The sequence below is a fragment of the Lonchura striata genome, chromosome 3, assembly GCF_046129695.1.
Source record: "Lonchura striata isolate bLonStr1 chromosome 3, bLonStr1.mat, whole genome shotgun sequence".
In the NCBI taxonomy this organism is placed as follows: Eukaryota; Metazoa; Chordata; class Aves; order Passeriformes; family Estrildidae; genus Lonchura; species Lonchura striata.
This window is the reverse complement of record NC_134605.1, coordinates 8,737,940-8,752,866: the sequence shown is the minus strand read 5'-3', so window position 1 is coordinate 8,752,866 and position 14,927 is coordinate 8,737,940. Positions and strand designations below refer to the sequence as shown.

Sequence of the window (14,927 nt, the reverse complement as noted above, 5' to 3'; positions counted from 1 at the left end):
TCCTTGAAAGATCTGGCTTCAGAAGGGAGTTTTCTAAAAGTAGTAATTACTATGCCTACAGGTTAGTAGCAAGTCTCTCCTGAAAAATTTGAAGGCAAAATTAGAAGCAGATGTTTTATCTAGGAAGTAGATGTCAGCACGCTAAAGTGTGCTGTAGTTTTTATGACATTCTCTCCAACCTTTCAGGCATTTTCTCAATGTACAAGGAAATGCATGCACCAAACCAGACAAAAAACCACAAGCAAATACCTATTCCTCCCTACTGAGCGACACAGAAAAAAAACCCACCACAGCATGTTACAGCTCACAATACATTTTATTTTACTGGGGATGTTTACAGAAAAGTCTGTGAATTACTGCTAGCCTATGACCATCGGGGAGCCGGGTTATGGTTTATGGCTTTGTCTTTGAATTATTTAAAAAGGTCATAAAACCGATTGAAGTTTAAGGGGCTATTTCAGTCTTATTAAAAAAAGTTCAATTCACAGATAAAGGAGAAGGTTCTTCCACTAGTGATTTAGTAGCTACGACCAAAGAGGGTGTAGAACTTGGCAGGGTTTTTGCCACACACACATCTTGCTCCAGGCTGGAGCTCACAGAGTGGCTGGAAAGGTATGCAGAGGCTTTTTGCTCCCATGGATGGAGCACCAGGCTCAAGATCTTGATCCCTGAAACAAAAGGTTATTAATAAATAAATGTATTAATAAATAAATGTTTCTATTAAAAAATAGAAGCACAACAGAAGTGTATTATACATGAAATCTTAAAATCACATTAATTATTCTGAAAGTTCCAGAGCTAAGGAAGTAAATATATTGAATTATGTAGGGCAGCAAGAGTCTGTACGTAAGTGTACCCAAAGGCATCTTGCATTCCTGTTTTATATTCAAAACATTTTGATTTTGATCTTGGTAAATATTCTCCAGTTCAGTTATATTTTACCTGGCAGTGGTCTTCTTGATCCAATCTTCGCACTCAATTTCCCCACAGAAAGGGATTTGTACAATCTGAAGGGAGAAGAGGAGAGGAGAGAGAAAAACCCAACAGTTATACATGTAAAAAAATCATCTTTGTCTTTGGAAGACTCCTAAACCTCTCATATACAGATCTCAAATTGGGAAAAATTCCAATTAATACAATTGAATTTTAATAGCTCTTCTTTATCAGAGCAATAGATAAGCACATCCCTCCACAGTGCAGTATGGAAAATCCTACATAAACCCAAAGCATCATTTAATTTTTTTTTTTTTAACCAGATACATCTTTCTTCTGTGAAAAGTATAAACATTCTTTTCTTATTAAATGTTTTGTTTTTAGGAAAAGTTTAAAATTTTCAAACTACTGAACAAATGCTCGCCTTATAAACTGTAAGACAGTGCCCTAAGTTCCCATTTTAATTCCATTACTATGAATTTTCTTTTTTTCTGAGTGTACATCATTTTAAGAAAATAGAACTGCCAACAACACATTTTTCTGGGGGGTGTAGGGTGGGTGTGCAGCTTCCTGCTGTCTCCTTCACTTAGTTTAACTGAAGAAAATGAGAGAATAAGGCTGAAATAATAATGTCACACATTCTTCCTGTACTACTCTTAGCTATTGTAGCACATCTCTTGCCCCTAGTTTTATATTCAATTTTACTGACTTTTTTTTTTTTAATTTTTAATGGATTTCCACAGAGAAAATTCAGTTTGCTACCAAGAGGTAGCATTACTTAAAAAGACCCCCTACACACATTTGAACGCTCATGAAATGCTGATAGCTGAGGGCAATCTCAGCTACTAAATTCAGCCTTCATTCATTTTAATTCTATCCCAACTGTGAATCTTAGGTTTACTCAGTGCATCTTTCTTTCACCTAATTGACATTCTTACTGCAAAATTATCAATTTGCCATTAACTGGAACACACCTTTAGTAGACTTCACTTTATAGCTTCACCTTCTTGCAACTGAAAAAAGGAACTATTACCACTGTACTACACTGTTCTTGACTTAATCTTTTGTTAGTGAAATGAAAACAGTGCACATTTTTAAAGAGCTAAGAGTATGCAATGCCATTAGGGAAAAACAGCAGCAGGAATTAAACAGGAGCATTTACTTGATCTTAAAAATTTTCCTCTTAAACACTAGTCAGTACTAACAGAGCGTAATTTCAAGTAATTCAGAATACATATGCTATAAAATTATGTTAATGCAACAAAAATATCTAGAGAGTGAAACAAAGACTAAATGGCAAATTTTTTCTTTTTTTTTAATAATTTAGATATGCAGCTCATAATAAATTCATATAACCTAAGTACCAAAACAGTGGAAGTATCCAGCATGGAATGTAAAACTATTTGTTCACATTTCCAAGCTTAACTACATTTAGACCACATTAGAATTCTAAGCATTATAAAAACAGCTTAATTATCTTTGTCATATCTAGAATCTAGCTGCACACAACAGTGAGTGCTGGACATTGCTAAGTCAGCTCCTCCTCTGAAGTTCATCATTATTCCTTTAAATTTTGCTCTAAATTAAATATAAGTGCAATAGAAATACAAGAAAATAGTATAATGGAAGGTCAAGCCTAACCAGGAATAACTTAAATTTATTTTTGAAGTTTAACAAAGTATTCATAGATTCTCGGCACTTGTACATTTTTCATCAGGAATTTTGAAGTTTTCAGAGTGGATCTAATTCGTACACAACCCCCTCATCTCTATAAAATACACAACCTGGCTAACTAATGTTGGGGATCCTACCTCTTGAACATATTAATTCATATACATAAACAATTTTCCACCCTGATCTGTGACAGAATTTCAGGGTTAAAAAATTCTGTCAGGAGCTCTTTGTAAAACAAACAGCAGCTCAGTTCTGTGCTGAAAGCTTAATCTCTCATCTAAACTTAAATACCTTTTCACAGATGTTTAGATCAGTAGAGCTCACTCATCCACATGATGGGTTGTTTTTACTATAAATCCAAGGAAGTTTCTGACTTGCAGTAATTCTTAATGAACCCAATGGCTTCTACTCAGGTCATAAAGGTAAAATTTCCTTGACGTAAATAGCTTGTACTTTAAACTCTTACCTGGACCTTTATACAAGACTTAGTAAGACTTGTTTTGTCACTGCATTAGAATAATGACAGTGAAGTTATTGTAATCTGAATGTTTACAATACTCACTCTTAAAAGCATATTCTGATAAAACCATTATTGAAGCACAAGAATAGAAGTGGTAAATCCCCTTACCTTTCCTGAATCAAGCTCTTTTTGAAAGTCCTCCATATTACTGGCCACCACCATATGACTTTTTAGGTCCTCGGACGCTCTAAGAAAAGGAAAAAAATTCAGTCAGGGCAGATTTAGTCACATAAACTCTCTGGCCTAATGAGCTGAGTTTTCAGAGCCAGTCAAAACAAAAGGTTACAAAAAGCTATATATTCATTAGAATCTTCCTAATCAGGTTATGTCTACCACTGATCCTCAAGGAGGTAAAATTTTGATTAATTGCAGATGGGTTGCTGCACATTTCCCTGTGTTCATTCACATTGTTGTGCCCATCAGTTAAACACTGACCTAAAGCAGACAGAAATAAACCATATGGATGTATATTTTGCTTTTCAAATTATCTTCTAAATCTAAATCACAAAATGCTTTTGAACTAGGTGAAAATATTCTGCCTGTAAACAATTTTGATCACCAGAGAAGGAAATAGAAAAGCTCATCTGCCACAGTGCTGTGTTAACACTCTGTTCTCTTGGTGGATTTATAAGCAACAATCAGCAATAACAGACCTGTGAGGGATTTTGGCATTTGCAATAAGGGCCAAAAACAGTTTCAAAAAGTATTTGACTGCATACAAGAAAACAGTCTTGTGAAGGTCAATAAGGTCTTAAAATACACTTATGGACACATAACTTCAGCTACTGAAGTTACTTGGACAGCTTTGTGTCTTTCAAAATTGTGCACCAAAAGCATCTTTCACAATTGAATCCTGTACAAAAGATCATGGAATTATTTAGGCTGGAAAAGACTTCTAAAGTCATTGAATCCATCCACTAAGCCAACACTGCCAGGCCCACCATGAAACCATGCCCATAAGCACATTTATATGTTTTCTGAACACTTTCATGGATGAGTATTCCATTACTGTGCTGGCAGCCCGTTTCAATGCTTGACCACACTTGCAGTGAATACATTTTTTCCAATGCCCAATCTAAACATCCCCTGGCTCAACCTGAGATAATTTCCTCTTATTCTGTCAAGTTACCTGGGAGAAGAGACCAACTCTCACCTGGCTACATCCTCCTTCCAGGTAGTTGCAGAGATTGATACAGTCTCCCCTGAGTTTATGTTTCTCCAGAAGAAACACCCCTCCACTCCTTCAGCCACTCCTCATAGGATTTGTGCTCTACACCCTTCACCAGCTCTGCTGCCCTTCCCTGGGCAGTGTGAAGGTCATTGGTCATACAATGACCAATGGGTCACACCTATTTATGGTGTATTTATTTATTTAAAATACACATGAACTCATGGATTTATTTTTTAAAGCAAGTTCACAACCTTTTACCTTTTATTTCAAAAGAACAACAGACAGCCTCTATTGCTGAATGTGAAGGAGTTTAAGAGGCAGAAAATTACATGACACAAACAGGAAGATGAGCCTAACCTGTCTCTCTCCACAGATAAACCATTAATGTGAGAAGTTCTTCTGACAGATGAAAGGCATCTGTGCTTAGCAGAGCCACTTACTGTCTCTCTTAGTTTACCTGCTGTAAAGGTTTGCATGGATCTCCTCCAAGATCTGCTTAAGTTTCTCTTCTGCTTCATGTTCAGACAACGTCAGCTTCTGCCCTGTGTCTCTTCTAACAGCTACAAACTGTTGGCTCTTCATGTCTCGTGGTCCTACTTCAACCCTGACTGGCACACCCTTCATGGAAAAAAAAATTAGATATTCTGATGAAGAATTCTCATAAGAGTTCATTTTCTCTTTATCTGTGGCTTTTTTTTTTGTTTGTTTGTTTGTTTTAAAGTCCAGTCTTAATACAGGCTTAAATGATACATTTAAGTTTCTTTGAAAAAAAAAAATCATTATATATTACAAAGCTTTTAAGATTTCTGTCTTTCCCATCCACATTCTCTTCACTTGTGCCTTCTACCTTGCTTCACTAGCTTGGAGACTGCATCAGTGCAAACATGCAAGTGCAAGCATGAAGCACCTGAAACTGCACTAAGGTATCCCACACACTGCAAATCATATTTTTTAAGTCTGAATAATTAAGACTTCTACAGCAATTATAATGTTCTAGTTCATCCAGTAATACATTTAATTCTGATTTCAAAGAATGCTTTTAATAGCATTCAACAGGTATTTTTTTTAGCAGCAAACAGCAAAAGTTCTGTTAAATACAGCCTAATATCAACATTAATTGCATAGGATATTTGACTACAAACAGCTAATTGCTTTAGCAAAGCAAGTAATTTCAAGTACATCAGCATTTATCATATCAAAGTTTATAAACTTTGGTGGTAAAATGTAATTTCTCATCCCCAATACACCATCAGACAAAAATATTTTCCATGTTACTGAAAAGAGTCAGTTGAGAGCCTATCATGTAATTATTTTCTCTACATCCTAACATGTATCCCAGAGTATCCACATTCTCTCACAGGAAATTAAAAGAGTGAATGCAAATATATTCTGGAGAATTGTTCCCCCTGCAAGGAAATTGAATCAAAAAGTTTATAAGCTAAAACCATTGCACAGTGTTCAAGAGATGAACAAGACAATCAAAATCTGTACCCAAGCTTTCTGTGCATTGTGTACTCTGGAATCTCCTCAGGTTCACAGCTTCCAAATGATTCCCTACACTCCCTCTGCCCCCACTACCTTATTTATGCTAAAAAGGTGACTAATACAGTAAAATCCATCTGATCAATGAACTATCTACTAGTGCTGCACAGCTACATTAAAAGCTATTCAAAACTGTTATCAACAAGCAATTCAAACTGAACATTCTAGTTTATGCCCACAAAACATTGTCTCCATAATAGAAACCTGGAAGAGAGTATCCAGTACTTCTGATTGTAATACAACTAAGTGAAAGAATACTTCATGATCCCTCAAAGATTTCCCAAGAAAGCAACAGAACTAATACCAGACAATATGAAAGAAGTACCAGTGACCTTTTTTTAGGAAGCAACATCAGAAGTTTGCTAAGCTGAAAAGTACGTAAGGCAAAATATTTTCCTGTTAATTCTTGTACTTCTTATTCCAGAATCTTTGTATTTCTTAAACAATTTGGGTCACTTCTATCAGGTTACTTTGAAGATTAACATATTGAAACTGATTTTGAATTCAGAATAAAAATATGGTTTCATAACAACACTCAACACATCATTCAATTTTTAATTACCATTATTACCATTGTTTTATTCTGCTCACTATTTCTGTTTTATAAAAGCCTCTTGTATTAGGGGAAGCAGAACTGTTCCTCTAAAGTGCTATATGTTTGGAACATGGCAATTTTGAAACAAAAAAATTGCTCCTTTCTTTGCTGCCATCGCAGGTCTATCTTCTCTGTTCTGCTGTATGCACCGAAGGCTCTGCTTTGAGTCAGGACACACTGAAGTATTAGTACTCATTTTATAAAATGCAAGTAATTTATGCACCTAATTTAAATTTTTAGGTATATACATAGAGCCCTGGAGATTTGAAAATCCCTAATGACATGCAAATCCTAGCAAACAGAACAAGTCTCAGAAAACACCTTTTCTTCTTTTATTTACAAACACGATCACCGATTATCAGGCAGCAATTCTTAATTTACAGAATACATTTGCCTTCAGAACACAGGGCATACATAGCATACCTTATATATACACCTCACCTAGGCTTCAAAACACCTCCTGGAAGGAAAAGTACCTTAAGCTCCCAGTGGTTGAACTTCCAGCCAGGTGAGTAGTTGTCCCTTAAATCAGCCCGGACACGGATGTTCACAGCAAGCAGCCTGCTACGATATTCATTACATTTCTTCAACAGAGCCTCTCTGTCCTCTTCAGAAAGGGAGTTTGTGATACCACAAGGAATAATTACAACCTGCAATAGAACAGGACATGTACTTTATGCTACAAAAAAAATAGCTCATAGTTATAAAAAACTTGAAACCAAAATTGTGGCCCTATATTCCAGTAATTTCCTTCATGCTCTCAGAAATGAAGGATGCATTTCCATTTTCATACTAATGGCACAGATAACTTTATTTCAAATGGATGAACTATCAAAGGGGACTGGTCTGTCACAAGTATCCTAATGATCTGAATTAACTTCACACAGCTACTCTGTAACTAGACAGCTCCATCCTATATTAAGTCTTCCAGCTGCCTGATATGAAATGCTCATGAATTCCAAGACAAAAAAGGAAACTAAAGCAGTTTAAGGCATTTTTACACACCTGAATACAGGCTACACGAGGTGGGAGTACCAATCCCATGTTATCTCCATGAATCATTGTCATTACACCAATAGTCCGAGTTGTAATGCCCCAGGAATTCTGATAAGCAAACTGTTTTTCTCCTGGCTTCTTGGGATCTTCAAACACAATTTCAAACATCTTTGAGAAATTCTGCCCTAAATGATGTGACGTTGCTCCCTGAAATAGATAAACACAGAAAATTCTATTCAATGGAAAGCTAAGTCTATCAAGCATCAGTTTAAATATTTAATCTTCCTATATTTAATGAAAAAAATAATTATTTTAATAGGTAAATACCTGGATAGCTCTTCCACTGGCAGATATAAATGCCTCTAAAGTGGTTGTATAATCCCCCCCAGCAAACTTCTCCTTCTCTGTCTTCCTTCCTTTCACAACAGGTATTGCCAAGAGATCTTCATACACCCGAGCATAGAGATCAAGTATCTGCAGCACCTACGATGAACAAACTATCTTCAGAATTACTCAGTATTTTGCATTTGTTACATCATGAAATATTTTTACATGACAGAGTCTGAAATCTTAAAAATTTGACACTTTCTCAAGATTTTGTTTAGAAACTAAGATTTCTTCAATTAGTTTAAACTTTGGATGCTATTTTCCCTGAATCAAAAAGCAATAACTCTAAGTCATGACAGACAACAAGAAGAAAGTTTTAAAACTGGGCAAAGGAAGTTTTAAAACTTCTAGCAGTAAACACGTGGATGCGTTATTTAAATTTTTAAGGAAAATTGATTTTTAAGTATTTTTAAGAAAAATAAATTAAGGAAAGCACATACTATATATCACACTCTTCAAACTCCCTATATTGATTGTAGAGACTGAAGCCTCAGAAATGGGTTACATCTGAGAAAAAAATGGGTTCTAATAAACTTGGCATTTAAAAGGGCTCTCTAAAAAAACATTTCCTCAAGGTCTCAGTACAAAGATTTGTTTGTGTTGCTATGGAGTAAGATAACTTCCTGAAAGGAGAAGCACCAGTGCATTTGCTTTTACCTCCTCTGCTGCTTCTTCATATGTTGCAAATGCTGTGTGACCCTCCTGCCAAAGGAACTCACGAGTACGAAGGAAAGGCTGGGGATGTTTGAACTCCCAGCGCTGGAGGGGCAGAAGCAAAAAAAATTAACACTATGAAGTGTCAAATTATTGTTAAAAATAATGTTTATAAGCAAGTATTAGAAAATTCTCAATAAAGATAAAAAAGCCAACTAGTTATAGATTTCTACTTAATACAATCAACCATGCACATTGATAAAGAATGTTTCATTAGAAACACTGTGAAAAACATATCATATAAACCATGGTAATAATTTTGCCTTGAAATATGTGCTGTGACTATTATGATCATGCCAAGTCCACAGAGAACACCTGTCCTACACTGCACTTGTGATAAGAAGAGGTACTCAGGAATTGTGTACACATACCACAACACTGCACCATTGATTAAGCTTGATGGGAAGATCCCTGTGTGACTGCACCCACTTTGCATAGGAAGGATACATGACTGTAAAAAGAAAGCAGCTTTGAGTCTCCACACAATAAAGACATTTATGACAAACTTTTCCTTTTATTACATATAAGCTTAACATTCTCTGCTGTGAGAATTATGCTTTTATGTTTCATTTCCTTTAAAATACATTTTTTTGTCTTAATATATAATATTTTCATCAGAGTACTTCCACTTTATCCCGAGTCTCTGCAAAAAAGCTTGGTTGCTGCTGGTCAAAGTACAATCCAAAGCTTATTATTTAATGACACTGGGTTTGAATCACTGCCTTACAGTATGGTAAATACACCTGGGTTCACAAATAGGAACTACCCGACTTCAAGATTTCAGGATGCTATACTAGACCTGACTCAATTAAAAACTCATGCGGGCTTAGGTCTTAAAATGCTTGTTTAAATTACTCAGAGTAACAGTTACTGTCAAAACACATGCAAAACTGAAGTGAATTATGAGTTGAAAAATTTCTTATAAACACTATAAACCAAATAATCAAATGTGTTTTCAGACAAAGTAAGTCTTCAAGAGATTGATGAAAAAATTCCTGAAGAAATCTGCATTTCCTAAAAGTGTCAATTTAATGGAACATATAATGTGGCTTTGCTATGAGCAGCAACGAGATAAAGACATTCTCCTAAGGAGTTACAGAAAACATTCTGAAAAATGAGGGCTTCCACTTTTCAGAGGGGACTCTTGTCTATCAGCTACACTATACACAGAACTTCATGTATAAGTTTACAGCCAAACTATACGAAAAGAGACCCACCTGTTTCACTTGTGGGACGTATAGCAATTGGTTCAGCCAGTTCTGTTTTCCCAGATCTTGTGACCCAAGCAACCTAAAAAAAAGGAGAAAATAAAAAAAAAAAAAAAAATCAAACAATTTGTTTGGGAAAAAATCCTCTAGCCCCAAACTTAATTTCATACACAGCTGTAGACTAAGTGGTTGGGTTTTCTTATAGTCAGACTAAAATGAAGTTTTGAAGTGTACCTCAGGAGCAAAGTCAGCAATATGAGACTTCTCTGTCTCTAGGGCAGCCTGGGACACAAACATGGGGAAGTAGCAGTTTTCCACTCCAAGTTTCTTGATCTCTGCATCAAAGAAGTCTTTGATGGCTTCCCAAATAGAATGAGCCCAAGGACGAAGAATGTAACAGCCACTGACATCGTAGTATTCAATCATCTCTGATTTTGTGATCACCTTGCAAAAGATAAATCAGAGGCTGAAGTTTCATTTTGTACACAGAGAACATTCAGCAATTCAGGTGTGTGTCATGCAATTCAAGAGAAGTCTCCTACTTAAAACTGCTCAAATTGTTAGCAGCTCAGATAGACACTAGGGTCACCTGTGTTACCTATAGAAGGTTAACCAGAAACATTAAGTTTCATTATAGGTCTGAGTACTGTAAACACTTAACTAAAACTGAATTTCATGAATCCAAGTAAGAGACTACAGTTACTTTCCAGGAACACAAAAACTGCACCTCTGTAAGAAATGTCTCTAACTCATGTCAGAAGAGAATTTTATTCCTTAGAGTACAGGCAAAAATACTACTGACAGGAAATGTACACCACTGACAGCTACTTACAATCACTCATAACAAGACTAATCTTAACTAATCATCTCTACCTGGGTTATTTTCAATTTCACAAGCCAGAAAAATTGGTCAGTATCAACATATATTAAATTTTGTTATGCATCACCTTCAGCTGAAATAAAACTCTCAGGTCTGTGAAAATCCTGTAATTTCAATTAAGTTTTTCACTCTTGACAAAAGAGGAATCCAGGTATGAATGAAGAAAATCATATATATATACTATATATATATGAGGTTGGGTGGTTAACACTCACCCTTTATACAGCTTACTAAATTTCAGCTCTTTCCTCCAAGGCACTTCTATTTAAGACCATGGTAACAACATAAGACATAGAAAAGAGCAAACGCTTTGCATTGGAAAAAAAGGAACTCAAACAGAAAGATGCAAATCCCAAACAGACATTGATTTATAACAGAATGAAACACTTAAATCAAACTGATGTGCACTTACCTGAGAGAACCACTCTGAAAGATTTTCTTCTTTTTTAGCTTCTAGACCCAGCCTATGGTATGACAAAAGAACCAGATTTGTGCTGGTCAGCATTTAGCCATGAAAGTTATCCTAACCCTTTTCATTTTCTTTTGGGGCAGGAGGTATGGCATAATAAGGTGAAAGAGAATGCTTTAGTTTTACATTAAAAAGGCTAAGTTTTGGCTGGTGGTGGTTGCTAGTATTTCCTTACCCTAACAAGAATATTTAATAAGAACAGCTCCAATTTTTTAGTACGGTTTGAAGACTTCTAATTCTCACTATGGCTGTATCAAAGAATCTCACAGCAACAAATTAAAAAACCCAACCACCAGTAAACAGTCCAATAAGAACCTAAGATTAACCAGATCTCTGTGTATGCTGTTTTACTTTTCATTTTAAACATTTCCTACCTAGCCAGTAGCTACAATTTCAAGAAAGACATGTAGCTCAAATTTACCATTTATGTGAATGTCAGTCAGACTGTTTAAGACAGAAAATTGACCCTACTTCAAAATAAAGATAACCAATATAACTACAGGATTCTAAAGAAGGTTAACCTCACCAGACTCAAATGACAGAACACAAAAGTAAAGTTTTTTTATCTCTACAAACAGGTAAGTTTTAAAGGAGGGAAATAAATCTTTTCTGGCATTATTTCTATACAAATAACCACATCTCTGTCTCTAGTATATACTTTATATATATGAAACAGGAAATGCATAGTGCTGCATAATATACAGTGTAAAAAAGACATTTAAACTTTGAGCAAGACACAGCAGCACATTTACAGAAGCAAATAATAAGCACAAAAATTTTCAGTGACAGTAACAATACAAGATGCTGAAGTACAGCTGACACTAAACTTTGGTGAATCCTGAATATGAAAATCAACCCAGTTGTTTTGCAAATGTCAACAATTGAAGTGAAATGAGACACATATCAAACTCTAAACCTAAACAGAGGTAGACAGTTGATGTTTCTATCCAATAAGATTAAAGATTGCATTTTTACCTGGTTTGTTTCTTAGGGCCTTGGCCCTCTCCTGATCCATCTGAGGAGCGCTCATTACCACTTTGTCCTTGCAAAGGTTCTTTTTTGGGGCCATCATTTTGCTTCTGTTGCTTACTCTGCTTTTCAGACTTGTTCTCCTTCTCTTTCTTCTTTTTATCTTTGTCATCTACACCAGTAGCAGATACTGGTTTATAGTCAACTCCTGCAACAGATTTATACTGGGCCTTCAACTGAAGAAGTTCTTTAACAGCCACATCGATCTTTTCCTTGAGGAAAAGAAAAGAATAAGAAATTTATAGAGAAAACACTGGAATAATATGGCTCTATCAAAAAAAAAAAAAAATATCTATATGGCATTATGCACATTCACAGACTGTTGGCAGAAAAATCTGCATAAGCCAGTCTTAACTTTAATGTGCTGACATTTTAAAGGACCATATCTGACAGCATATCTAATTTTAAAAGAATGTTTTAGATCTCAGAATTCAAATGCTGCCTATTTAAAGGTACATTTTTAATTCCCACAATAACACTGAATTTCAGAGATTTTTAGATTTCAATACATATACTACATTTTTACACTACAGTGTATATGTTATTACCTTGTCTGCTTTTTCTGCTTTTAATTTCCTAACTTCATCTCCTTGAAGAGCTACTTTGCTAAAAAGGGCTTTAGCTTCAGGAGTGTCTGGACCGCTGGGTACTGTGTTTGATATCTGAGGCACAGCCCCCTGAGCTGCTGGTGGGTGTCCTGGCTTGTACTCCTGCCCAGTCTTTTCCTTGTAGTCAGCTTTTAGAGAAAGGAGGAGTTTTACTGCTTCATCTATTTGATCCTGTGTGGAGGACAAATAGCAAGATTTACTGGTGAGAATTAAAGAGAACTGACCAGAAGCACTGATTATCACACTATGAAACCAACCCAACCAACAAACAAAAAAGCCCCCAAAAAACAACCCAACACCAAAACTAATTTTGCAAGGTGGAAATACAGGCAGAAACGGCCCACCCCAGAAGCACCTAAAAAGCTGCAGTTTGTCTCATGTTCTTTTCCACAACCATCACTGAATCTGTCTAGTTTTGAAAAGTCTTGCTATTGCTGCAGCACACCAGATAGTTGAACAGTCACTTGCCCCAAATACAGCAGGAGACAGTAAAATATATTAAACACTTCTGCAAGGTCGGTATCTGCCATGCTCATGCCTATTCACCTAGAAATGAGAGGTTAAGTTTGACTTTGTATATCTGAGTCAGAAAAATATCCAGCACAGCCTTTTTTTTTTTGCATTATCAGAGCATGCATGACCTGGATAGCAGAGCTTAATCACTACTTGGTGAAAGATTTCCCCCCAGTGGCCAAATGTGATTACAATTACAACTGCTCATTCTAATGCCTATTGTACCTTGGAAGCTTTCTCTGCCTTGAGTTTGCGTACCACTTCCCCTTGCTCAGCTACAGTATCATAAAGTGCTTTGCCATCCACTAAGCTACAGCTTGCCAAGTTACTGCAGCAGACAGGAGATGGAAGTGCAGTGGAAGATAGGCAAAGAGGTGTTGAGGGTGGATTTCCAGGCTTGTACTCTTGACCTGTCTTTTGTTTATATTCTGCCTTTAGGTTTAAAAGAATTTTCACAGCCTCATCTATTTGTTCCTGAAGCAAGAAAGAAAAAACAGCAGTTGCAGATAAGGGTAGACATAACAGAGGTGTAGCACAATAGCTGAGATAACACAAGCTCTACTAGAATGGCACTAACACAGCTGTTGTAATAAAACTTCTCAAGCTATCCTGTGAGTATAAGCTGTTATTACTAAGTTCTGTGGTCAAACATTTTACCACATTTTACCAGAACACCTACAAGTTGTACACCAAAGGACCAAATCAGGTAGTGTAGATAAGGGCTGACATCTGTGCTATGAAAGCCTCCCATTTAGGTGGCTTAGTCCCCCTCCAGTTACAGCAGTCCATGAGCTGCACACTGGAGAAGAACAGCAAATACAGAGACTCTGAAAAAATAATGGTTCTTTGGCCATGATCAGGTAATTCCCAAATTTATTGCTGCCATTCTGGCTCCAAGTTACAGCCCTTCTTTCAAGTTATTGCCTATACTCTGCTTTGCTTATCTTGCATGACTAAAAAAAAAATTTATTTATTTTCCATGCACTAACACAGAACTCATGCAGTCAGCCATATCATCAGCTCAAGAGAATTTGGGAAAGCACTTCATGGAACTAGCTTATGTTTTGCTCTTCAAATTTCACAAAACCTGCCATTGGGGTTTTAGCCTAAACTGGAGACACTGTTCCACTCAGAAGTATCCACAGGTAGAACACCTTTGAAGCTTTCTCCGATTTGAGCTTGCGGACCACTTCTCCTTGTTGAGCTACTTTGCTGTACAGAGCCTTGCTGTCTACTGGACATGGGGATGGAGGAATGGGAACAGGAGAACACTGAGGAGGGACAAAGGCCACAGGTGGGCTTCCAAGCTTGTACTCCTGGCCTGTCTGTCGCTTATATTCTGCCTTTAGGGATAAAAGGACTTCCACAGCAGCACCTATCTCATCCTGAAAGAAGAAAGGAAGGGGGACAGAAAGAGGGAGGAACAAAGATATAGAGACATAAGACTCTCAAGAGTACCATAAATATTTTAATAAAAAGACCTGCAGTTTATGTGCACCTATTCCAATTTACTAAGTACTTAGTAGAGTTGTTCAGAGAAGTTTTCTCTACTAATTTCCTATTTTAGCAAAGTAACTCCTCTTAAGGGATATACAACCCAAACTGTCCTAAGTAAAATTATAACAATAAATAAATTTAGATTTTATGGTGCCATCAAGATACTACTACTATCAACATTATTTAACCAC

At 36.3% G+C, this 14,927-nt stretch overlaps 1 protein-coding gene across 6 annotated transcripts in view; it reads right to left on the bottom strand.

Annotated features, from left to right (window-relative positions):
- Positions 1 to 297: 297 nt before the first annotated feature.
- The window catches only part of EPRS1 (glutamyl-prolyl-tRNA synthetase 1), a 37,452-nt gene continuing 22,822 nt past the window's right edge, over positions 298 to 14,927 (bottom strand). For 2 of the 6 annotated variants that reach the window (XM_021546826.2, XM_021546827.2), the window contains 16 exons: positions 14,394 to 14,624; positions 13,465 to 13,713; positions 12,667 to 12,897; positions 12,065 to 12,330; positions 11,033 to 11,084; positions 9,975 to 10,184; positions 9,750 to 9,822; positions 8,904 to 8,983; positions 8,476 to 8,577; positions 7,759 to 7,914; positions 7,441 to 7,638; positions 6,912 to 7,085; positions 4,756 to 4,916; positions 3,236 to 3,314; positions 943 to 1,007; positions 298 to 668 (listed from right to left, as the gene is read on the bottom strand). In XM_021546826.2, the coding sequence (XP_021402501.2) occupies positions 518 to 668; positions 943 to 1,007; positions 3,236 to 3,314; positions 4,756 to 4,916; positions 6,912 to 7,085; positions 7,441 to 7,638; positions 7,759 to 7,914; positions 8,476 to 8,577; positions 8,904 to 8,983; positions 9,750 to 9,822; positions 9,975 to 10,184; positions 11,033 to 11,084; positions 12,065 to 12,330; positions 12,667 to 12,897; positions 13,465 to 13,713; positions 14,394 to 14,624 (2,478 nt within the window). In that variant the 3' untranslated portion in view covers positions 298 to 517. The remainder of the gene's footprint in view (positions 669 to 942; positions 1,008 to 3,235; positions 3,315 to 4,755; positions 4,917 to 6,911; positions 7,086 to 7,440; positions 7,639 to 7,758; positions 7,915 to 8,475; positions 8,578 to 8,903; positions 8,984 to 9,749; positions 9,823 to 9,974; positions 10,185 to 11,032; positions 11,085 to 12,064; positions 12,331 to 12,666; positions 12,898 to 13,464; positions 13,714 to 14,393; positions 14,625 to 14,927) is intronic. The other 4 variants (XM_021546828.2, XM_021546830.2, XM_021546831.2 and 1 more) reach the window with 2 other exon arrangements.